This window comes from Cynara cardunculus (assembly GCF_001531365.2).
Source record: "Cynara cardunculus var. scolymus isolate 2C chromosome LG 8, CcrdV1, whole genome shotgun sequence".
Lineage (NCBI taxonomy): Eukaryota > Viridiplantae > Streptophyta > Magnoliopsida > Asterales > Asteraceae > Cynara > Cynara cardunculus.
Genome location: NC_037535.1, coordinates 19,739,746 through 19,765,251, shown reverse-complemented (window position 1 = coordinate 19,765,251; position 25,506 = coordinate 19,739,746). Strand labels below are relative to the sequence as shown.

Here is a 25,506-nt window from a genome sequence, read left to right as displayed (position 1 = left end):
TGTTTTCGTGAGACCCGTGAGACCACTTTTTTACACTTGAAACTTCACAGTAAAATGTTGTGAAGGTAACCTTGATAGTGTTTTTGATGTGAAGGTTCAGATTTTTTTTACCTTCACAGTGTTTTTGCTGTGAAGTTTCAAGTCTAAAAAGATGGTCTTACGGGTCTCACGAAAACAGACTGGTGGCAATTTTGTGATTATTGAGAAGTCTCGTGTCATTTATGAATGTTTAGATTTTCATATTGTAGATCTAATCCAAGGGTTGAGAATTGGTCTTACGGGTCTCACGAAAAACCATTGGTCTCACATGATCCTAAGTCTGTATATGTATGCACATTTATCTAAGTAGGAGGTGATGTTTGTCATTTTCTAAAGAAAAAATTGCACCAAAATAAAGGTAAACTTTGATTTTATTCATATTTTGGGGAACCAACTTCTAAAACATTTATTTTATAATATGAAAATAAATTTACAAATAATTAAGGGTCTAGATGACCTCTTTGACAAGTAAGCTTAATTAACAGTCTCGACTTGACATATTTTAATTTTTCATTGTTAACATGATCATGAGGTGGACGTTTTATTGTAGCTAGATTTTACAAAAATAAATGAAAGCGAAATGGATTAAACCCCATGTCTCACTTGAAAAAGTTCTAGGAGTCAATACTATAATTTATTTTATTGGGTAAGATTGTAGTACATCAAAACATATCATATACAACAATTTACCTGGTAAACGCTTACTCGGGTAAAAGTCATCACCCTCACTTACCGGGTTAGACTCTCCATCCTTATCATCGCTCTTACCGGGTAAGATTCTTGGCCCTTGTCATGTTCATCTGGTGAGGAAAATTATCCGGTAAGTACTTTTGATCAATGGAATTGGCATTCCAATTCCTCCATCTTCTTATTGGAATTTGATAAACCAAACGTCCCCTTAAGGTACTGCAATGTCTTGTGTCCAAAAACATATAATACAACATTAAAGAACAAAAGGCATTAGGTATCAAACCCAAAAGGGTACTTTATTTGACACACAAAAATTGATCCATCTACAAAACAAACACCCAACATAACAAAGAAAACGGTTGAGGATGCACGGTCCGTATAGATATTTTTTACAAAATCATTATCGGTATGTTGGTTGGTTCCTTTATATTCGAGTTTTTTATAGCTTTTTATCCAAATAAATTCAAAATCATAGCAAATTGAGATTGAAAGCTAAAAACTAGGAACAGTGGAGCGTACGAGTTTAAATGTCAATTTTGTTACATATTTTATGATCGAACCCTCTACATAATACTCAGTTTCATGGCTAAAGAACCCACTAAACATGTTTTTATCATTCAGTTACAGGTTAATATAATAGAGAAAACATGAGGACAAATGGTTGGCGGGTTTAAAAGGGTTGTACGAAATAAGTGGTTGAAGAAACACACAAACAAGAAAATTGTATCCTGCCATATGAGGGTCACACGCGAAGGTCACATATAGCGTCTAGACGGTACACAAGATGCTACCTTAACATGATATCCTATGCAAGGATCGCATAACGCATTGCAGGAACAATTTCGCCAATTTTTTAATCTTGAGAGATTTTTTCCATTTTCTTGGTATAAATGGGGTCTGAAACCGCCATTTAAGAGAGAAGCGGACCTAGGGACGATTTCTAAGCAAATTGGAGGTTGAAGTTATTCTACCATTTTCTTTTTGTTTAATTTTGTAGGTAACTAGTTTCTTCATTCCGCATTACTGTAACATTCAGTTTTGATGCATTTGGTTTAGAGATTCCTATGTAAAGATGCTTAAACAAGTTTATTTGCTTGAATTACGTATGAATGTCATTATCTTTTGGTTTATTAATTAATCTGATCAATTGATTGATACCCATTTGATGAAAAGTCATTTAAAACCCTAAATCCATAATTGGATGGAGATTTTGATAAAGTGACAAATGGTATGTTTGATTTCAATAAGGTTTCGAACTTATGCCATGAATTCTTGCAATCAGACTCTAATAAGTCCAGCTTGTGAGTTTACGACATTGAAATGGTGATTTTTCTGATTCATTAATGCTAATCACACCTAGGGATTTAAGAGTTTGTCCGAGGAATGTCTCGGAACTGTCTTTGCATCCTCAACATCTTTCTCTACTTTGTGGTGTCTTGTTAGTGCTTAGGAGTTCAAGAAAGTGTTCTTGAGAGATTTTCAACATAAATCTGAGGTTCTAGCTTGAGGATTTAAAGCCTTCCTCAAAGAAAGCTCAAGGTTTGGTTTGGAATCTAAATTTAACATAAATCTAGCAAAGTAAGTTCTAGTTGTTTTGCAAAACTACATACATGTCAAAATATCTCCAGTTTGAGTATTGAACACACCTCTATGGGTTTATCCCACTTTTGATGTGTTTTATTGGGTGTTTTGAGTCCCCAAATGTTATTTATTACATTAAATGATATTTCTTGGATATCAGGATGGTTTGAGACAAAATGGTATTTTAACTCTTGAAAAATATGACGAGTTATTGATTATTTCATTGGTTTTGTTAAAACAGCTTAAAGATAATATTGACTTTAATTTAGGTCAAATGTGGTTCTTACATCCCAAATCCAGGTATTTATGTTGCTCTATCATAATTGGTTCTTTATTAATCACTTGCACCCTCTTTTCCTCCCTCGAATCATCTTTGTTAGTACTACCATGCTTTTGCTTCAGTCTTTTGGATCTGAAGTCAAACATGGACATATTCCAAGAAGTTTATGAAAGCATCCGGAAATCAAAGTTTAAGGCTGTTGGGATATAGTATTCAGGGACGGACCCATATTTTTTTTTTTGTAAATGGTGGCACCATTTGACTATAAGAAAAAAAACTATAGGGAAAAATTTCCAAGCGATGACACCGTTTGACTATAAGAAACAAATATACATAATTTTTTTCCAAACATTTGCACCATTTGACTAAGAAAATGACACTAACACGATTCGAACTTGGGTCTGGGGCGGAAAAGCCTTGTTCTCATTGTAGTTTCAAAATACATACGATGACACACAACATATTAATACGATTGCACTTTTCACGAACCTATATTTTTTTACCCTTCAACGGAGGAATAACACGGTGGTACATGCCACCATATGCACCACTATATGTCCGTCCATGACAGTATTGCAGAACATGTTTTTATGATTCTGAATTTATATTCTTTTCCATAAGTTCTCTTGTTAATCACTCCCTTCTTGAGGAGCCTTTTGTTTATACACTTGCTGAAAAGCTAACATGAGGAGCATGTTTGCTTATTTTTTTCTTTGAGCTTCTTTTGGTGAAGACTTGAGATCTCCGAGCTAAATTACCAAATCGAAGGTATAAAGCTCTCAAGAACACTTTACCTACTACCAAATATTTCACAGCATGTACAAAAAGAAAGGAATGAGGGTAGAGGGTGAAAAGAAACCAAACCCTAGATCAAAAAATATAGATCAGATCTTACATCCCAGCTTTGAAAAACACGAGATTTTTACTTTTGTCCCTTTTATTTTCTTCATAATAAAAAGTTTTCAAGACAATAAATACGGTTTACTGAGGTTGTTTGGTTTAATTTTGAATTATTTTTGATGAATTTTACATTTTTAAGTGGCTCTTTCACAGTTGTTGAATGGTTTGGTACAAAATGATTAAATGGTCAGAATGATTAAGAGACTCTCATGATATAGTGCAAAATGAAATCTAATTATCTGATAATTGTTTGCAATGAAATTATGGTGCTGAATGGTTAAGGGAGACCTAGATACAAAATCATTCAGAGGATTTTAGAATCATTAAGAGACAAATTTATTTTTTGCTAAACAAGATTCATTTTTTAACGATTAAGAGGTTGCCTCCAAATTGATGTAATTATTTATGTATTGTATTTTTTGAGTTGTTTTTTATATTTAATTGTGGTATAAAAACATTTACGAAAATCATGTAAAAACGAAACCCAAAAACTTAAACCGTGGGGGAGGGTTTCATGATAACCATTCCCGGTCATTCTCCCATTCTCTTCAGGGAATCACCACAAAGTTCCTCGTCGGATAAAAGAGGGCTGTCGGAACCCTAATCTGCAGATCATCTTGGCGGATCACTCGACGTGCGGTCAGTTTCATTCTCTTCATTTTTCTCTGTATTTATTTGCCCTTGCTCAACTGGGAACCGATGCAAAGGAAATTGAATCGTGAATGTGATTTTTGCTCATTAGGGGACTGGTATGCCTAATTTAGATTGGATTAGCTAGAGAACAAATTCAGGAGAAAGTTTTTTGTTTTTTGCTTATTTTATGACAGTATCTGGAGTGGATGAATGCATTGCTATGATAAAATGCTGGCTTTTTGTGGTTTAGCTGTTGAATTTGTTTTTCTTGTGGGTTAGAATTTTGTTTACTTGTCACCCAAATGGATAATGAGAGTTTTGGGGAGTGATTGGTCATAATTCTGATGGTGCTGCACGATGAGGTACATGCCATTATGCATACTCATCCTTTCCGTGTCTATAGTTTTGATGCTTATGTATACCCATCCTTTCCAAAAGACTTGGTACATGCCGTTGTGTAACATTTTATCATGATAAACAAAGATCACACTTATTGCTGGACACATTTAGATTTTGGTTTCTGCAAAACATGAAAATTTTAAATGTCCTTAAATGTCGATCATGTTTCTAGGCTAACTAATTTCCTGGAGATTTGGGAGATTACCCACATCAAAGTTTCTCTTTATGTGAGTAGTTCGTTGGTCAATTTTGTTCCATAGCTGTTTCTGACTGCGGCATTGTTGTCTGTTTTCAGACCTAGAGTACCTAACATACAGGCACTGATATTTCCTAACATCAAGTTAAGTTGAACTGGGACAGAACCCATTTCCATAGCACACATGACAAGCCCAAAAAATTTAGGATCAAGTTGAGAAGACGATTGGAAATAGGAAATGATAAGGTATTACCACTTTAAAATAGCAGATAACATATAATTTATCAAGTACCTGCAGGGGAAAACTATATCCACAAAACCAATAAGAAACATGTCAGTGAATATTACTCAAACAAACCGGATAAAATTGAATTCTTATTCAATTTATAAAACACAATTTGAATATGGATGTTAAAACTCGACATCCATATTCAAATTTGTTGGATATTATCCAAATTCAAATTTATATCTAGATTTAAATGATACAAGAATTCAATTAAGCCAATTTAATCCATATATGAATGTGGAAATTTATTCAAATCTAAATTTCAAACCGTAAAAATTAATAGTCACAAATGATGACAAGCAAAAGAATTAACAAAAGCGATGTCATTTCAAGTTTACGGAAGGCTTTTTATGTTTGAACTGGATTTGATATAAATAGGTGCCTATCTAATTACCATTGGTTATACAATATTTACTGAAATCGATTACAAGGAGCCCTTTACCCAAACGCTTGCGTGGTAAGCACTTACTTACTGATGGAGTCAACACTCTCACTTACCTTGCTGGGTAAGGGTAAGATTCTAGTCCATCAAAACGGCATCGTATGCAACAATTTACCTGGTAAGGCTAAACGGTTAAGAATCATCACCCTCACTTACCAGGTAAGACTTTCAGTCCTTGCCATCGTTCTTACAGGGTAAGATTATCGGTCATTGTCATGTCCATCCGGTAAGGTAAGTGACCCGGTAAGCGCTTTTTTTTTTGGAAGGGTGTCCCAGGCTATTCCTGGACTAATCTCGACAAATTGTGATTACAAGAAATCGGCCCTAATAAACTCAGTGGCTACAATTGTTGTACCTGGAATCGAACCCTGAGCAGATGGAATATCCCATGACCTCCCCAAGGGCCTCAACCACTATGCCACAACTCTTGTGGTTAACCCGGTAAGCGCTTACTGGGTAAGCTTTTGGTAAATGAACTTTGATAAAAATGTATTTGACATGTTACTGTGAAAGCGTAACTCTTGTAGGACTTTAGGGTACATGAGTATGGCAGAAATATCACATCAATTATCACATGTTTATAACAATCAACGAAATAGCACGATTGAGCTCGTGCAATGTTGATTGTATGCCTTTACATGGTAACACAAAAAACCTGACTAATGACTTTGAAATCGATAATAAGTAAATTATCTATGTTCGATAAATCTGAGAAAATTTTCATGAGATTCTGCTAAATAGTTCTTTTGAACTCTAAAAAATCATCAACATAAGTAACCATTTGGATGAACAAGTCCAAAAGCACTCTATTGCTCTACACCTGAACCAACTCTAAGATGGGTAAGTAGCAAAAAATGTGTTTACCCATTTCACTTGACTGAAAACTCAAGTACTAGTGGTAATTGCTTCCTGTGCTTGAGCAAAGAATAATCTGTTTGGCGCTGGGTATCATGAATTCTACTGTTACTTGGATATGCATTAGAAGGAGGAGGAACATCTAACACATAAAAAACATCATGACACTCATTGCTTGTTCCAATTATTTGAGAATTCTATTTTAGAATGACCTGAACATATGCTTCATTGGGGGACTGGAGCAGGCTACCATGAGACAAAAGATCTTCTTTTAATCAAATAGTAAATTGGGTGAAAGAAAACAAAGTCTTCATTGCTAATCACTCAAGGCAGTCAGGAGGGCATGAACTGAGGACATGTGAATCCAGATGATGCATGACTGAGAAGCCCAATGGATCCCAACTTGTGCACTAGAAACTCTATCAACATGCGGCATGAAGCATTGGTGTGACGCGGTGTAGGTTAGAGCAAGACGACAGCTGTCTCTTAGAGGCAACAAACGATGGTGGTACTAACAGCAGGACTGTTGTTTATTTTGTTGGGATAGGGTTTGTGCCCATACCATGTAAAGCCTGGGTCTGAAAAAGCTTGCTTCTTTTGTTAATCAATATGAAAACTGATAGTATAGAAGGTGGGACAATGGCTATATTAAAAAAACCCAAATAAGACAAAGGTAAAGTGCACAGTCAAATGATATGATCTTTTTGTGTGTGTGTGTATGACAATCTTCAACTACAACTGCTGGTTCTTTATGTTGCCACCTTGTCTTTGTTACGTTATTATCTCTATCAATCAAGTCAAAATCATAATTATGGTGCAATGCCTTCGTACTGGTGAAAAATTCCACTAAGCTGTCAAAACCTTGAGAGCACCACTGCGAAACTTTGTAGTGAGACAAGGCTTTTACAATGATCTCATTAATTCCATTGTTGTTTGTGCAGGTACCTGCTTGGTGATGGACGATTATGCAATCGTTTCGGATACCCCACAGATGCTTCCACCTCCACCTGGCAGTTTCCTCGATCGTGAAGAACTTATCCAACATGTTGGGGAGTTTGGTGTCTCTCAGGGATATGTTGTAACTATTAAGCAATCTAAAAAGGAGAAAGTTGTAGTTCTTGGATGCCAAAGAGGAGGTGTTTATAGAAACAGGCGTAAAACAATTGATGAAGGGACGGGTGAACTTGTTCGCAAAAGAAAGTCTGGTTCCCGGCTTACAAATTGTCCTTTCGAACTAGTGGGTAAAAAGGATGATGGTTTTTGGGTACTTACAGTTAAAAATGGTTCTCACAACCACGAACCTTTAAGTGATATCACACAACATCCATCTGCTCGCCGCTTTACAGAGAATGAGGTATTGCTTATCAAGGAGATGACAGAAGCTGGTCTAAAACCACGCCAAATTTTAAAGAGATTGAGACAGCACAACCCAGAGCTTTTATCAACTCCAAAGCATGTTTACAATATTAAAACCAAGCTTCGTCAAGGAAATTTTACAGGTGGGGCTCCTCCATCAAAATGACTAATTTTTTCCTTATTAAATTAGTATTCAATGTATTTTTTTTAATTTCAATAATCATCTGTTATTCTTGTTTTTCCTTTTTAAATTCTTAGATATATTGTTTATGTCCTGTCCAGGTTGTATTTCTTTAATTTCAGTGGTATTCTAATTAATTTTGTTTTCTTTTCTTCATTTTTCCCCATGAGTTGGCTGCTACATATGCTGGGAAACAGCTGTGCTCCATCTGCGTGTCTTTCTCAAGGGAAAGTTAAATAAATAAGACTGTTATATATCTTATGTTGTTTTTACATGTTAAATCTAATTTATGGTCCTGTTTCGTTTATGCCGTCAACATCGTTGTACTATTATAGCTATTCCATTGAAGTGCTTGTAGCTGCAAAAGATTTTCCTAGCAAAACATATGACCTATGATAGGAGTTCTTAGAGACGCAGGACTTGGGTATTAGGCTAGGGACCTATAGCTAGCATAAACGGGAGGAAGGGAGCTGGAGAGTTGAGGGTGGGTTGGGGGATGGTTATCGAGCCAACAAATATACTATTAATTGACACTTTGCCCAATTATATACTAGTAACTGATACATGAAATATCTTATGCTGTGTTTTGATTGATGGAATAGAACCAACATGGAGGTGAAACAGTTATTTCTTATTTTAATCATTTGCTAATCTTAGAAATTTGATAATTCTGATTCGTTTGTGGAAAGTTCTAGGCAGTTGTTAAGCCACATTGATTCTGTCATTCTCCATGGCCACATATGCACAGGCTAGTGCAACTCACTGCACCTCCACAACCCCATCATTTAGTTCTCAACTACCTTCATATCTTCGTAATTTGTTGTCATGGTGACAATCAAAGCTTGACCATGATCCTGGTTTCTTTGATGCAAGAAGTAATTATATGATCGTATTTCATTCCCTTCGAGTCATCACTCTCCAATAACATTTAGATTTGGTTATGTCAGTTAACTATTTTATCTCGCTCATTTCAAGCATACCTACTCTTTCTTTAACAAGGCTTTTAAGTGTGATATTTACATCCCATCTCACTATTATAATGCTGTCATGCTCAGCTAGGAGATATAAAACATTGAGACCTCAGACTTCAGCTCAAGGAAACTCTAATTCTTCAACAACTTCAGAGCCATCTTGGAGACAGCGTTATCCTCCAGTAAGAATGCATAATTCATACAAAATTTATTCTGAACTTGTTGCTTATGTGAATTCTCAGACACCAGCATATGAAAACAGCATGCACGCACACCTGCAACAACTATAGATGGAGATTTTCTTATCCCTTCTATTTTCCTGTTCTGTCTAAGTGAAAGGGATGGACTTTTATCTGTGAGTCTTCATGCATGGGAAGAAGCCTGTACCACTAGGCTGTTGATGCGGTCTCATATAGTGAAAGACTGAGATAGGCTAGATATAGTGAGACTGTGATAGATAGAGAGCTGATTTTGTGAGAGAAATGGGCACTTAAAAACGCAATAAGAAAATTCTAAAGGATGCTCGAAATATTACATGAGTACCATCAATTGTAATGTATAGTGACAATTTCTGTGTTCTACTTGATGCTTTTGTAATGCAGTAAACCTATAAATGGGTTTATTAAATAGAGTAAGATGTAAATAATCCTTGAGTACTATTTAGAAAAGCTAAGATAAGTATTCCAGAAGTTCTTTCATATGTACCATTAATGGTAATGGAGTAAGACCATCTTCACACTCTAGTGTTATTGTCTACAGATGATTAAATGCATACTCTTGTAGAGTGGTAGTCTCTGTTCTTGACATAAAAATGATCCCATTATTATCTGTCCAGGTTTGCAAGCCATAATTTTTTTATAGCAGTTCGATATTTGGATTCAGAATAAGAGAAAATATTTTCCTATTTTAGGCAAATAGAGACTTAAATTAAGTATGCCATTATCTTTGGCTTGTATTTATCTGGGAATGTTAAGAACTGCTGATGCAATGTCACCATTAATCGAGCCCATTACTACACCTACTACATGGAAAGTCTATTCTAGAAGGCCCAAGGCCCATTTGGGAAATTAGTAGTGCGTTTGGGTTATAAAATAAGGGCACATGGGGGTGTGAGGGGCATGCAGAAAGAATAACCGTTTCTGACTCATAGCTAGGCTAGAGGAGAGATTCGTCCCTAGGATCCTTGTGGATTGCATTTCTGGATTGTCCCCTCCAATTTCTCCTTTGTAAACCATCCCTTACACTTCCAATTAATACAATTCCATTATGTAATCATTTGATTACGTAACATTGGTCCAACCTACCATTCCTGTTTTCATGGAGACTCGATCTCAGCACACACATTTGGATATCCACGAGAAGGAGATTCAGTGATTGCAATTAGATGTTCAGGAAATTAAGTCTACTGTACAATCTCTCGAAGCTGATCAACTCGAGCAAGCCAAATTTCATAAATTCGTTATGAATTGGGTGAAACAACAGGGTAAGTCGTCTATTTTCGGTTCTAGCCAATTTTCAGGTGTCTCGAATGAGAACAGGACTCCTTTTCCTCTTATCAAATCGGGGGTGCATCCTCCTCCTAATCCACGGTCGTCTTTCCGTTCGAGCGATTCCCTATCTTGGGCTGTGAAGAAGATTAAGCTTCCTGACTTCTCGGGCTTTGATCCTTGTGGCTGGATTGCGAAGGCTAAATTGTATTTCGAGATTCACGCTGTTCCACTGGAATTAATGGTCCGATTAGCACAAATCGGTATGTCTGGGGTTGCTCACCATTGGTTTGTTGTGGTGAAAGATATGATCTGACCTGGGATCTGTTAACACGGGAATCATTACAATGTTTCAGTGGTTTAGAGATATAGAATCCATACGAATAACTCTCCACTATTCAACAGGTTTCTTCAATTCATGATTACATTGATGATTTTGGGTACCTTTTGTCACTTCCTCGTTTAACTGAATCCCAATCACCGGGATATTTTTTGACGGGTTTGCAACCCGAAGTAAAAAAATGGGTTCGTCTCCATCGCCCTTGAACACGTTTAGATGCCATGTATTTGCCGAAAGATGCTGAATCCTTCGGACACCTCTGCTTTAACGTCTCAATTCCGATTTCAGAGCAATTATGTCTTTTTGATAAGTCCTCTACGGGGTTCTCTCTAAATCTAGTGGGCCTTTAGAGCCCAAAGGACAGTACCTGGGCCTTGACCGTCGCCACACCTTTGTTCACAAACCCTATCGTTCCATCGCTTATTCGTCAAACGGTGGCCCTTCATGCACCAATTCCTCGTCAATTTCATCTGCTCGGAACCGTGGGGCACGCATGTTTTCTCGTACTGAGTGGGAAGATTGAAGGAAAAAGGGATTGTCTTTCGAGTGTGGACAATAATTTGGTCCATCTCATAAATGCCCAGATGGAAATTTCAGGGTGCTTCTATTGGCCGATGATGAAGATTCGGAGTTCGAAGCCAACTTATGTGCACTAGATTTGTCGAAAAGTAACGAGGAACCTCTCAATTAAAAGGGGAGTACGGGCGAATTTTCGGTGTTTGAATTTGGTACGAGTGAGGTTATGAAATCAGGCCTTAATACGATGAAATTAGAGGGGCAACTTCATGGAATTCCGGTTTTAATTTTAGTGGATAGCGGTGCACACATAATTTTATCTCGGCTAGGCTAGTTGTTGCCTTGGACCTTCCAGTTTCATTGTTCGAAGGTTTGCAGATCTGACTGGTGATGGGCACAAAGTTTTTGTTTCAAATAAATGTTCACAGGTCCTTATCACTTTGCATCCATGTGAATTTTTGATTGATGCCTTACTATTTGAAATGGGAAGTTTGTATATGGTCGTGGGTATTGCATGGTTACAAACCTTAGGTGATGTGGTTCATAATTGGGAAGCTCGCTCGATCCATGCAATTTACATATGCTTCCCGTGAAGTTCAGTTACGGGGAATTCCACCTGCTTCAACGGGTCAATTTTCACTTCACGGTTGGTTGTCAACTATGGAGGCATCCTTCGTTTCTTCTGTTAATATGGATGATTCTGTTCCGGGATTTTCACTAACCTGTCTCCCCAACAGTCACAAGAATTACACTATTTGTTTGTGACGTTTGCTCCCGTTTTTCAGGAGCTATCTGGGTTATCTTTTACACGCAATAAGGATCATGCCATCAATCTTTTACAAGGTCATGGTCCGGTTTGTGTCAGATCTTACCGTTGTCCGTATCTGCACAAAAAGAAATTGAGCGCCAAGTTAATGAGTTATTGTCTCTCGGTGTTATCCGCCCAAGCAATAATGCGTATTCAAGTCCGGTAATTTTAGTTCCTAAGAAGGATCAAACATGGCGCATATGTGTCGATTACTGGGATTTAAACAAAGCTACAGTTCTGGATAAATATCCTATTTCCATCGTCGAAGAGTTGATCTATGAATTGGTTGGTACCCTATTTTCTCTAAAATGGATCTGAAATCCTGTTATAATCAAATCCGGATGACGCCTGAAAGCATCGAAAAGACAGTTTTTCGGATACATGATGGTCATTAAGAATATCTCGTAATGGCATTGGGTCTCACTAACGCTCCGGCCACTTTTCAAGTTGTTATGAACGACATTTTTCTGCCGTTTTTACAAAGATTCATTGTAGTTTTTTACGACATTTTAGTTTACAGCCCGACATGGGACCAACATATCCATTCTTTCTTCGACCCTCTGTGTACTACAGGCTAATAATTTTTGTGGTCAACCTAAAGAAGTGTTCATTTGGTCAATCCTCGGTGGAATACCTTCGTCATATAATCCACGGAAACAGCGTCTCCGTCGTTCTGAAATCCAAGTTGTTTTGGACTGGCCAAGTCCAAAGCACGTTAAAGGTGTTCGTGGTTTCCTGGGGTTAACCGGGTATTACTGCAAATTTGTGCGGCATTACGGTTCTATCGCTAAACCTTTAACGGGCCTCACCAAAAAGGATAATTTCAATTGGGATGTGTTGGCTCGATAGGCCTTTGATCTCCTCAAAACAGCCATGACATTTGCCCCTGTTTTGGCATATCCGGATTTCTCTATCCCATTTGTGGTTGAATGTGACGCTCCAGGACGAAGAATTGGGGATGTTCTAATGCAACAACAACACCCTATCGCTTTTTTTAGCTAGGCATTGGGTTGGAACCTGGCTAATTATGAGCATGAGATTATGGCGCTTACCTTGGCTGTTCAATATTGGAGGAGTTACTTGTTGGGAACAAATTTTATTGTGTATACGAATCATAAGAGTCTTAAACATCTGTTACATCAACGAATTACAACTCCTAACCAACAAAGTTGGGTGGCCAAACTTCTTGGCTGCCATTTTGAAATCAAGTATAAGATGGGTCGAGATAATAAAGTTGCGGATGCATTATCTAGACACAACGATGAGGGAGAGTTGTCATCTATGTTGTACCAACCAACCTGGATCCAAGGAGCGAACTTACTTGAGGAAGCTAAGTCTGATTCCTCCATTCAACAGCTGATTCAGAAATGTCAATTGAAGCCTGATTCTTATCGGGGCTACACGGTTCATAATGGCAGCCTTTATAACAAAAATCGTTTGGTCATTTCTCGTGATTAAAAATGGATTCCTCAGTTGATGCAAGAATTCCACACTACGACTACCGGAGGCCATTCGGGTTTCTATAGAAAGTATCAGCGGCGTGCAGCAAATTTGTATTGGCCGGGAATGAGTTCGGCGGTGCAAAATTTTGTAAATTCATGCGATATTTGTCAGCAGTGCAAATCTAGTTCATTAACGCATGCGGGGTTGTTGCAACGTCTGAATATTCCAGAGGCTATTTGGGAACACTTAGCCATCGATTTTATCCTCGGGCTGCCTAAATCAAAAGGTTTCAATGCCCTGTTGTTGTGGTCGATTGCCTATCAAAATACAATCATTTTATCCTTCTAAAACATCTCTATACGGCCAAGACAATCGTCGACATTTTCGTTCCTGAAATCAAACAACTTCACGGTATTCCTAAGTCGATCGTTAGTGATCACGACCCTTTGTTCATGAGTCACTTCTGGCTTGAAATTTTCCGACTTCAGGGAACTCAGTTACATATGAATTCTGCTTACCATCGGGAGTCTGACGGTCAAACCGAAGCCATCAATCGTTGTCTTGAAGCTTATTTGCGTTGTTTTACTATTGACCAGCCTCGTTCTTGGTCTTTGTGGGTTATGTGGGCCGAGTTTTGGTATAACTCCACATTTCATGAATCAACGGGTCTTTCTCCTTTTGAAGTGGTGTATGGCCGCAAACCACCAAATATCACCCAATTTCTTCCAGGTGAAGTTCGGGTTGAGTTGGTAGGCAAAGAATTGCACGACCGCGATGAGGCATTGAAACAGTTAGTGACTATCTGTCGCAAGCGCAATCCTCTATGGAAGAGGCTTTCGGCCAAGAATTCTTCCTTTAACTTCATCGAGACTTGGGTGAACAACAGCCAGGAACATGAACACACGGTTATTCTCTTCTTTCTTCTTCTGCCGAGTACAATCTGCAGAACTCTCCCACACATCATCGTGGCATTGATCCAATTTTTGCCATAATGCTACCATCTCATTATAGTAAGAGGCAGCATCACGGTTATCTTGTTTGGCTTGCCACAAATGTGTTTTAATTTCAAAGATCTGGGAAGAATTCTCCAAGTCTGAATATGTCGCTCGAGCAGAGTCCTACGCTTCCTTGGCGGTTTTCATGAACATATGTGGCTTAGCAATGGACATGTCTATTGAATTGAGTAGCCACGCGGTTACTAAAGAATTCTCAGAACACCATTTACGATATCGTGGATCAGATGAGACCGGTTTTGAAGTTTCACCGGTCCCAACTTACCTCGATCATCAATGGCGAGTTTCACAGATTGTGACCATTCCATATAGTTTTTCCCATTCAAACGATGCACAGTGATTTGCATCAGTGATTGAGAGTAGTCAACTACTGGTGTTGATCGATCGGTAGATGTGACGATGGAGTTTGATTCGGACTCCGGGATGTTGAACCTCGGTTATTGGTTCTGATTATTAACAGCAAATAAGTTGTTAAAACAAATACCTTTGTAGCTCTGATACCATGTAATTTGAGAGAAAATATGTTGTTATTCTCATTGAAAAACAAAAGGGGCATTTATTCAACTTAGAGGCCTGACTAGAATCCCATAATTTAAAGGATTTGATAACATACAAGGAAACTTACCAAACTATATATATATCTACCAAATTTGTTACAAAAGGAAAAATAATCCCAAGAAATCAGGGATTATATTCACTGTATCAATTCCACAGTGAGTTACCAAGGAGAGGAGTTTGGAATGATTATTTGACCAACGATCTTTTGAATAACTCCAAAAATGAGAGAACATGATTCTTGATTAGGCAGAAAACCATGTTGGAATCCCTCCCGCTTAGAATAATGCCTCCAATACTCACAAGCAAGAGGAATGATTTTAAGGGTCCTTCACCTATCTCACCTCTTCTTCCTTCTCCTCCCTTTGTTATTCCTCCACTTACCTTCTCTCGGAACTCTAAGTATAAGTTGCCATGTAGATCATACCGCTTAAATTGTCGTAATTAAATGTCCGATATTTTTCATTTGGGACCAGATAGGATTTTGTTATCCAAGAATGGAAAGTGATCTGATGAACAGTACAGCAATCATGCTTCATCTTTTTCAAAATTTCAAATAAGTCTCTCAATTGCTGGAAGTAGTACTTATCTCTATCAATTAATTATCGTCACTTTACCGTAAAAAAACCATGTCATGTATTTATTTAACTTTTTTTACATGAGTTAAATTATTCAATCGTTCAAGAATAATGATCAATGGGATGTATGATTAATTAATATAAATTCTTTTCCTAAGGTGCCTTCTAGATGGCAATAGCTTGGAGGTCCTGGGTTTGATACCCCTTTCTCTTTGCCAATTAAAAGGACTTGCTTTATGCCTATCATCAACAACAACCCCCAGCCTACCACCCCAAATCACACTCACACCACCACCATCATGGCCATTGTGTTTATTCTATGGAACTTGAAAATGGAGCATGTGGATATCTACCTACTATGCTATTTTGAGTTATATGTTTTTGATTGATCTTGATGTGGACAATGCTAGCAGCGAGTGATGGTTATATGCATGATGGTGGCATCTCGAGATGATTTATTTCAAAGGTTGATGATAGAGATTCTAAGTTTGATAAAACCTTTGCTGGCAAAATTTGGTACCTGTGTGTGTGCTTGAAGGGTCGGAGAAACATTTGCATTTGGTGGTTACAAGGCCAATAAGCCACGCATGTGGCCTTGCTATCATTATTAGTCTCAGTAATCCTCCTAGAAATCATTGGCCATAATCCCAATTTTTGGGCTTGTGTATGTGTGATACAGCTAGAGAGAGAAGGTTGAGTTTCCATGGGAGGATGAAGATGATATATTGAGTAGGATTTTCTTGTGGATGACCCTACATGTATGAAGCAGTTAGCCTTAAATTGCTACAAAATGGACCGTAGGACCTACATTGCATTGATAAACATGAGGACCCATTTGGGACGTCCCGATATTCATTCCTCTTTCTTGATAAATGCTCTTAATGACGAAATGTTCTTTGAGTAAGATTAAATAACATATATATATACACACACGCACATGTGTGTGTATAGTGTTGGGTTTCGGTGACAACTCCCCCATTCCGTGAGAACTCCTTTGAGGCTCTCGATCGCTTTTGATCTAGCAGCGATCAACGCCCATGTTTTTGTAAAGGGAGGGGAAATTTCGTCTTTTGGTTGTTCGCATTTGGGCATGATCTGGTATGTTAAGGTATGTGAAGCATGTTAAGGTATGTTAAGATTTCATGTTAAAGCATGTTAAGGTTTTCTTATTAAGGTATGTTAAGATTTGTTTAGGTTAGTTAAGGTTCAATGTTTTTCATGTTAAGGCATGTAAGGTATGTTTAGGTCCGTGTCCCCCTACATACATGCCATCGAGGTTCTACAAGAAAATCATTTGACGGCTATGAGGTGGTTCTCACACTTCTCTTGAAAGATAAAAGTTTTCACACGATCCCAAGCCTATAATATAATATTATATATATATATATATATATATCCAAATTCCCATCCGCCTTCTAGATAACCTTAACGAAATAGAAGAAACTCTTGGAAAGGTTGCAGGAAAAAACTTGTTCTGTAAATAGTTCTGAGCTGAATCTTTTAAAAAGATCACTTATAGAGAGAGAGATGCATTACTGGCTGTGCTTCAAAATTTTGTTATTGGATGGCATATGACCTTTGGAGATGAGATGTGCTGAGCTTGGAGATAACTATTGTTGGTTTTTGCTTCTGTATATTGGCATCCGGGTTCTTATTCATTTTCCTAGCATAGGAGGGTTGTTACCTAGTTGGATTTTTATTAAATTTTTCGTCCATTGTTTTCTTTTACGGGGTTATATATACCATTTGACTCTAGGGTTATATTACCACCTACCGTTTTTTGTTGTTCCTGAAGTTTATTGATTTCAATTTGTATTTTATTTTGTTAAGATAGTATTTGATGTAATCAGACATTCTTAATGGTTGTGGGAGGGAAGGGCAGTTGAAATAAATGTCATGCATTTTAAACTTGTCATTACACAAGTTGGTTGTTTATTCTTCAGAGGGTACCGAATTTCATTGGTGGCATGTTTATAGACTCACAATCCAGAACATCTATTGATGTCATAAACCCTGTAAGTATCAATTGGTTATTTTTTTTTCCTTACTTCTAAGTCGCCTAGATTGCAAATTGCTGAATATTCTATTTATCAATTAATATAGGCAACTCAACAAGTGGTCTCTCAGGTTCCTCTAACCACCGGTGAAGAGTTTAGGGCAGCAGTATTTGCAGCAAAATGTTCTCTTCCATCATGGCGAAACACACCTGTCATGACTCGTCAACGTATCATGTTCAAGTTTCAGGAACTTATTCGTAGAGACATTGTATGTGTCTAAGTTCATTTGCATCGCCATCTATTAATCTTTTATCGCTAAGTTTTCTTACCAATAGAACTCTTCATTGTTTTGTAGGACAAGATTGCACAAAATATAACTTCAGAGCAGGGAAAAACGTTGAAGGATGCACGTAATGAAATGCTCCGTGGGCTTGGTGTGTATTGTTCATCCCTGATATCATTTTCTATATATGTAGTTTATTGAACTTAACTTATGATAATTAGTACCCACCTTTAGAGGTGGTTGAACATGCTTGCGGGATGACAAATCTCCAAACGGGGGAATTTGTTTCTAACATACGAAGCGGAGTTGATAGCTACAGCCTGAGGGAACCGCTTGGTGTTTGTGCTGGAATATGTCCTTCTAACTTTCCAGCGTTAGTTCCGTTGTGGGTAAGCCTGTCATACATATTAGTTTCTATTTTTCTTTATTCTTTTTTCTTTTAGGAAATTATTTCTTTCTGCAGGGGTCATTTAGGGCTAAGCATGAGAATGTGTTTGTCACTCATGAGAATGTATCATTTCCTGGTCTCGTGGATTCAAGACCATTTTTTTAGTTTTATACTTCCACATTATTGTTAATGTTTAATTTGTTTTGATTTATTAAATGCTTATTTGATATTTTCCAATGCTCAATGAACTTTTTTATTGATTCACTCTAATTCCATATAATATATGCAGATGTTTCCAATTGCAGTGGCATGCGGTAATACATTTATTCTTAAGCCCTCAGAGAAAGATCCAGGTAGCTATGTTTTCATCCTGCGGCCATAATGTACAAATTCATCAGATATATTTCTCAACTCTAGTTCTTCCGGTAGCAATGTTATTACTCAGTATGACCTTTGTGAGAAGGCCTTACAGCATGCTTAACTGTTGCTCTTGTATATGTTTCTGAAACCGTTTGGAGCACCTGGATCATATATGAATTAAAGTTATCTCATGCATGGTCGTTGGGGATTGCCTAACCTGGCACCTTGTTCGCTTTCTTGGGTTATAAACCATTCTGACTCTCTGTGTTGGTCTAATGTTAGATGGTTTTTTCTTTTCTTTTTTCTTGGTAGTTACAAGGGGTATCATATTATCAGCTGTGAACATCACCTTGTGAAAATGAATATCTTTTACAACCATGTGATGGTTTTGGGTACAGGAAATCACAAATAAGTAAACTCTCTTTTAGTCTACCTCATGTATTAGAAAGGTTCTTTTTTTATCTTATGGGTTATTTATAGACCTGCTGGTAAAACTGGCATCTTTGTTGCTGTAGTTTTCAAACGAAATAACTGTGTTTGTTGGTTATCCGTTTGCAAGGGAATCTTTTAGTTATTCAGTATCATTTTCAATTTAACCGCTGGTGGTTCACCAATTTGTTTGATGATTAGGTCTTCATGTAGATCCATTCTTATTTGTGTTAGATCAGATCATAGCTCTGGTCTGATGTTTCTTCAAGTAATATTTATGAACTTATCACAGTAAGATGGAAGGCCTGCTCTAATCCCCTTATAGGTGTCAGTTGAATTACCAATCAATTATATCCCTCAAAGCCCACCTCCCGGTGGGATATATTGGGCTCGTTGGTTTGGTTTTGATGACTGGAACATCTTTTTTGTCCTTGCAAAAAAAAGCGTATCTGATAAGAAAGAAGCTTCTGTTGTTGGTACATGATTTCTTAATCCCACCACCCCCCTTATTTGGTTCAGGGGCATGCATGATACTTGCAGAATTAGCAATGGAGGCTGGCTTGCCCAACGGTGTACTAAATATAGTTCATGGAACCAATGTAAGTATAACCTTTTTGTTAACAAAGAACTTCTCTCTTTGTAGTTGAAGAGGCTCATGGTATGGTTGATATGAGAGTTCATGCTGTCGCCCAATAATAACAGATGATTATTTTTATCATCAGTTACATTATTCTTTATATTTTGCAAATCTGCTTGTAAACACACTCGAATGTGAATAGTTCTAGTTTGGAGCATTGATTGAGCAAATTTTTCTGTGCATGATCGGCCAGGATATTGTGAATGCCATCTGTGATGACGATGATATTAAAGCTATAACATTTGTTGGTCCAGATTCTGTAAGTTTCATTTACTCTATGAAATTCTTCAGTTTACTATGTATGTCACCATTTTTTATGACTAATGCCAATCAGGTGAAGGTTTTCTAGAACTGAAACTTCAATTGTGCAAGTAAACTTGCACATAACTTATTTGCAGAATTCGTTTATACATTGTCAAAAGCCTAAGCAAGTATATTGTGCCTTATTCATGCAAGGTTGTCTGCTTTAGGTTTGCCATAAGTTTATAAATATTGGTACAGGGGTGTGACTTCAGTCATGCATGTGGTTTCATGTGACACCGCATGATTTAGACTAATTTTAATATAAATTGGGTATTTTGTAAAAATTAGAGATTAGTTGATTATAATGTAGTGTGAACCCACGATGTACAACAGATGTAGCTTGGATGGTAAAGCCTTTGTTTGCTAACCTTGAGGTATAATGGTTGAACTCTAAAACTTATCTTATCTTTCCATGTATCTTTCTTTTCTCCCTTTTTCCTTTTCCCATTTGTTTCACCAGTTTGTCTTGCTTCTTTTTGTTTGACCCTAAATCTGTACATTTGATTACCTTTTCCTTTTCCAAATTTTCATATACGTTTCAGAAAACCAAATCCTTTTTTATTTTTCTTCAAACTTCAACTAAAATCTTAAAATAACGTGTATTTTAGTAAAAGAATTAATAGAATATAGTTGATCGCTTTTTTCTTCTCAAAATGTTTTTCATGCACATTGTCGACATAAACCAACTTGATGTGGCTACAGAAAACGTTTGGTTCTTAAATTTTGGTATGAAATTGGAATTGGTTAAAAAAATCAATGGTTCTACACCAATTTCTATGATACATAATAATTTCTAATGTTAGAATTACTCCTCATGTTTTGATTGTTGGTTAGTTTGAAATTAAAATTGATTGATCACTATTAAACTAATCTGATTGATTAAATCATAATGTTTTAGAAGGGAAATTCTGTCACTTTTACTTCGATTTATATGTTGGCTAAGTTGGCAGTTGACATGATATCTTTAGAAATATAATGCATCAAAATTTTGTTTTTGCAATTGGAATGAGTTTCACTTATGTTTGTCACTGTCTCCAACCCTCACCAGGCTGCTAGCATTACTAAATGCTCCGCCACGAAGCAAGCTCTCCCGAATACGAGATGTACAATATATGCCATTCATAACACGTGGTGGAGCAAAAATATAATCTCATATGTTGTACATATGAAATGATTTATAGTACAACTCTTTGTATAATTTATTCCATGAGTTTTTCAAACATTCAAAATTAATTTAAAAGAGTCGCTACAGTTTGAAAACCCTGGTTCAATCCCTATCTGTAGTTGATAGGTATTGATATGCTCGTCACCAGATCTGATTCAAGTGCTGTTACTTCTCCGTTCATTATTTAGGTTAGTTGATGATTTCTTTAATTTTCTTGTAGTCTGGTTCACATATTCATGCAAGAGCGTCTTCTAATGGCAAACGTGTTCAGGTATCATGGTTTATGTCTTGTCTCTGTAATCTGGTTTTCAGTTTTTGCTAAAAAAACAATGAAGTGCTTTTCATGTCAAAATTTAAGCATAATATGGATATACAAGATTCTGCAAAATCATTATTGATCTTGATTTGGCATTCCCTGTATTTTACTCAGTCAAATATTGGTGCAAAAAACCATGCAATTGTCATGCCTGATGCAAATATGGGTGCTACCTTGGATGCTCTTGCTGCTGCTGGATTTGGTGCTGCAGGACAAAGGTGTTCAGCACTGAGTACGGTTGTATTTGTCGGAGGTTCAAAATCATGGTATCCTTTTCTTTTGATTTACACTCCAGTTTATGGATCAAGGCCTCTTTTATCAATTGTTCTTCCTTCATGTGGTATGCTGCATGCCAATCAGGTGTAATGAAGCTCGATTAAGTTGACTGACATTTGTAAGGAGGTCGATCATCTCCGCTTCTTTTCAGTTGAGGATTATTTCACTTGAAATGTTCTCAAGGTTATGCAACCTGAGCATTAGGATAACCTACTAATGCTTATTATTTAATTAAGTTATTTAATTAAGCTCTAGAAGAAGCCTTTAACTGTTTCTCCTAATTTATGTGGATTTCATTCAATACATGATTCTTTTTTTTATTGTTGTTCACACTTTATTTTTATTTTTTTTGATCTCCTGCAGGGAAGAAAAACTAGTTGAGCGTGCCAAAGCCCTTAAAGTAAATGTTGGAACTGATACCGATGCAGACCTTGGTCCTGTGATTAATAAAATGGTGCACACATCAAAACTTTTTGATGATTGGTTTGTGTTATTACTTTGTAAAGATGGGAAAAGTGAAGTGGAGATGCATCATATTTTCTGTAACTTTTCCTATTAATTTTTGCTCCAAACATTTTGATTATTAGTCACTCTATGTGTCCAAGCAGCAACTTTTGGTTCCAGCTGACCTTTCAATGCTTCTGGTGAAATCATTTTTTCTTCTCTGATACTTTTTTTTTATTTGTGATGCCTCGACAGGCAAAGGAAAAGGTAAATAGATTAATCCAAACGGGTATTGATGTTGGTGCTAGATTAATTCTGGATGGTAGACATATTGAGGTATGTCCTTATCTTCCGTTCTCTTGTATAATCTATAATTTACTGCATTAAATTAATGACATTTGATCTCCAATTTATGACGCGTTAAGCCTTTTACTTTTTCATGTATACTTATTTATTTTCCATATTATTTCTTCTTTATGTGCTTGCCAAAAGATGCAAGCTTTTCCACGTCATAATTCATAAGCATCATGTTTACATAGATGAGCCATTTCAAATACATCAAGTTGGTGATGGATCTATGGTTTGACCAGTAAATGATCCATTTCATTTCCTGTTCTCTAAACCGTCGTTATTAAGCCGAGCTACTCGCGTATCATGTGTTGTGTGATGAACTCAACTAGGTTATTACTTAATCAACAACTGAAATTAACTAGATCATAGAAGCGTTAATGAAATATATATCCCCAACCCATTCATGCTTTGAAAATTCCCAGTCTTGTATGCTAATGAAAATTTTGGCTCTCATTATAGGTTCCAAAATATGAGATGGGCAATTTTGTCGGTCCCACCATCTTATCTGATGTTACAGATGGCATGGAGTGTTACAAGGTATCCTATCGTATTTCTCTCATACTATATACAGTTGAAGACAACATTCAAATCCTAACATCACTATCTGTGTGCTCAGGAGGAGATTACTGGCCCGGTCCTTCTCTGTTTGCAGGTTGGCTTACTATCATCATTGCCATTTACAAGATTGTTGGTTATATAAATTTAGAAGTTGTTGATATTTTGCATTAAAGTTCCCTCGTACTTTCAGGCTGACAGCTTAGAGGAAGCCATAAGTATTGTGAACAGAAATAGGTGGATTTTACAAACTTTATAGAATCTGTATCATACTAGATTTAGGCCTTATCTTCTCTCCCATCCTAAGTTTTTTTTGGATCAGGTATGGCTTCGGTGCTTCAATATTCACCAAAAATGGTGCATCAGCAAGGAAATTCCAAACAGAGATAGAAGCTGGGCAGGTATTGCAGCACTTTTAACCAAGACTGCTCTAGGTTTTTCAGTGTGAAGTTAAAACATATCATTTGCTGTCAGGGTTTGATGTTAACCCTTTAAGCAACATATCCAGTGGTTACTCTTAACTGTATCTCATATCTAGTATAAGTTTGGGGGCAGTAACATTAGGTTAGCAAACTAGATCCAACTGTCTTCATGATCAAAGATTGACAAGTATGCCATTTATATGGCGCTCTGGAGGGGTGCTTCACGGAAACAGTCACTTTACTCTTTGGAGTAGAGGTGAGGTCTGCATACATCTCACCCTCCCCAGGCCCCACCTCCAAATGGGATATACCGGGATAGTTTGGTTTGGTTTGGTTTGGTTTGGTTATGCTTGGTTATGTTTAACCCCTTTTCTATAAGTACAGTATACCTGTGTTTATCTTATAATTAGTTTCCACGACTTATGCTCAAAATGCCACAGGTTGGTGTAAATGTCCCTGTCCCATCCCCGCTGCCCTTTTTCTCATTTACTGGAACGGAGGCATCTTTCTCAGGAGACCTGAACTTCCCTGGTGAATTCACCCAAAATCAGTTTGTCTGTTTCATCAATTGTTACATGCAAAGAAATCATGAAGTTGAAATTGTTTCATTTCTGTTGCAGGCAAGTCTGGAGTTCACTTTTATACGCAGATTAAGACAGTGACTCAACAATGGAAGGAGTTCAGGTGTAACGATGAAATACCCCTCGAAATGCCTCCAACCAATTTCCAAAGTAGTGATGGAACATCTTTATTATTACCAACCCACAATTTCCCCAATACCGACGATAGAGGACCTCTGGCATCCCCATCAGATAATCTTCAATGTGACAATGGACCGTCCTTTGCTATGCCACATAAGGATTTCCAAACTGGTGAAGCCGTGTCCCTAGGCTTGCAGCTAAGAGATTTCCAAAATAGTGATGGAGTATCTCCTGCACTGCTGATGTCTGATGGATCACAGGACCCAAAGTTCTTGAGCCATTTTCTTAACTGGTAAGCCTTCTTGTGAATGAAAATTGCAAATACCAGTCCTGCTACAGTGGGTTGTACTCTATACATGTTAAATTGTACAGCATACAAGTGTATTTCACAAAGTGCAACCTATATAGCAGGATTGTTATGCTGCAGGCTGTTGCTATCCCTTTTGTTACTTATATTCCCAATAGCAAAAAAGAGACATATGATCACCGCACAAAGATTCTTAGAGATTGAATGTGCATGTTTTGTAAGTATTGTATATATACACACACGCACATATAGGGTTGGGTTCAAGGGAGAACCACAAGAAAGAAATAGAAAACTGAAGAACACCCTAATAATCATTCATTTGTTCAATATTGCACATGTTCATAAAATGCACGTGCATGGAAACATTTCCAGTTACTTTTATGCACATGTGCATACTAGATAAATGAATGGTTGTTGGAGTGTTCCTCAGTTTTCCATTTTTTCACTGGAACCTAAGTCTCTCTCTCTCTCTCTCTCTCTCTCTCTATATATATATATATATATACATGCACACGAAAAACCCACACACAATCATCACCTTTAGTGACGTTAGAATCCTTGATATCCAAGAAAAAGTTGGGATCCGGCTGTAACCCGGGTGCTGCTAGGCAATTGACCCTTTGGCTCCTCTCATATGGTACAATTATATATGGATTTGAGTACCGCCAAACAACTACACTCTCTTCCCAACTACTTAAATGTATGACACAAGTATTTAAATGGGTTGCCTTTTTCAACGAAGCTTTTTGCTTTTCAGGAGCCGAAATGCACAATAGCTTTCGAGCGAGTTGGGATTGTGGGAAGCTGTTGGAGGATATTAGGTTTCCAGCATTGAGTTGTAGTGTAAAGGTGTAGTTTTCTCATGTGAAGTAACAGGTCATGGATATCAGGACTCGTGCTTAGTCGATTGTCGAACAAGCTTGAGTTAGCTATAATAATCATGAATGTAGCTAAGCTTGATCGAGTTCTGAGATTGGTGTTATATGTCAATTATTCATGTTAAATGAATGGGTGGATTTAGTA

General features: G+C 37.2%; 1 protein-coding gene across 3 annotated transcripts; it reads left to right on the top strand.

Annotated features, from left to right (window-relative positions):
- Nucleotides 1-3,969: 3,969 nt before the first annotated feature.
- LOC112517180 (methylmalonate-semialdehyde dehydrogenase [acylating], mitochondrial-like) lies at nucleotides 3,970-25,506 on the top strand. 3 transcript variants are annotated; one of them, XM_025124532.1, is made up of 22 exons: nucleotides 3,982-4,129; nucleotides 7,243-7,542; nucleotides 7,648-7,800; nucleotides 8,894-8,991; nucleotides 17,493-17,564; nucleotides 17,653-17,814; nucleotides 17,902-17,980; nucleotides 18,064-18,218; nucleotides 18,507-18,570; nucleotides 19,526-19,605; nucleotides 19,837-19,902; nucleotides 21,332-21,382; nucleotides 21,542-21,693; nucleotides 22,067-22,157; nucleotides 22,403-22,483; nucleotides 22,958-23,035; nucleotides 23,115-23,150; nucleotides 23,247-23,290; nucleotides 23,376-23,454; nucleotides 23,916-24,006; nucleotides 24,096-24,468; nucleotides 25,241-25,506. In XM_025124532.1, the coding sequence occupies exons 2-22, from the start codon at nucleotides 7,257-7,259 to the stop codon at nucleotides 25,257-25,259; spliced, it is 2,310 nt and encodes a 769-aa protein (XP_024980300.1). In that variant the 5' UTR covers nucleotides 3,982-4,129; nucleotides 7,243-7,256; the 3' UTR covers nucleotides 25,260-25,506. The 3 variants fall into 3 exon arrangements, with proteins under 3 accessions (XP_024980299.1, XP_024980300.1, XP_024980302.1); XM_025124531.1 differs by having other exon boundaries at nucleotides 3,970-4,129; nucleotides 7,243-7,800; XM_025124534.1 differs by lacking the exons at nucleotides 3,982-4,129; nucleotides 8,894-8,991 and having other exon boundaries at nucleotides 7,352-7,800.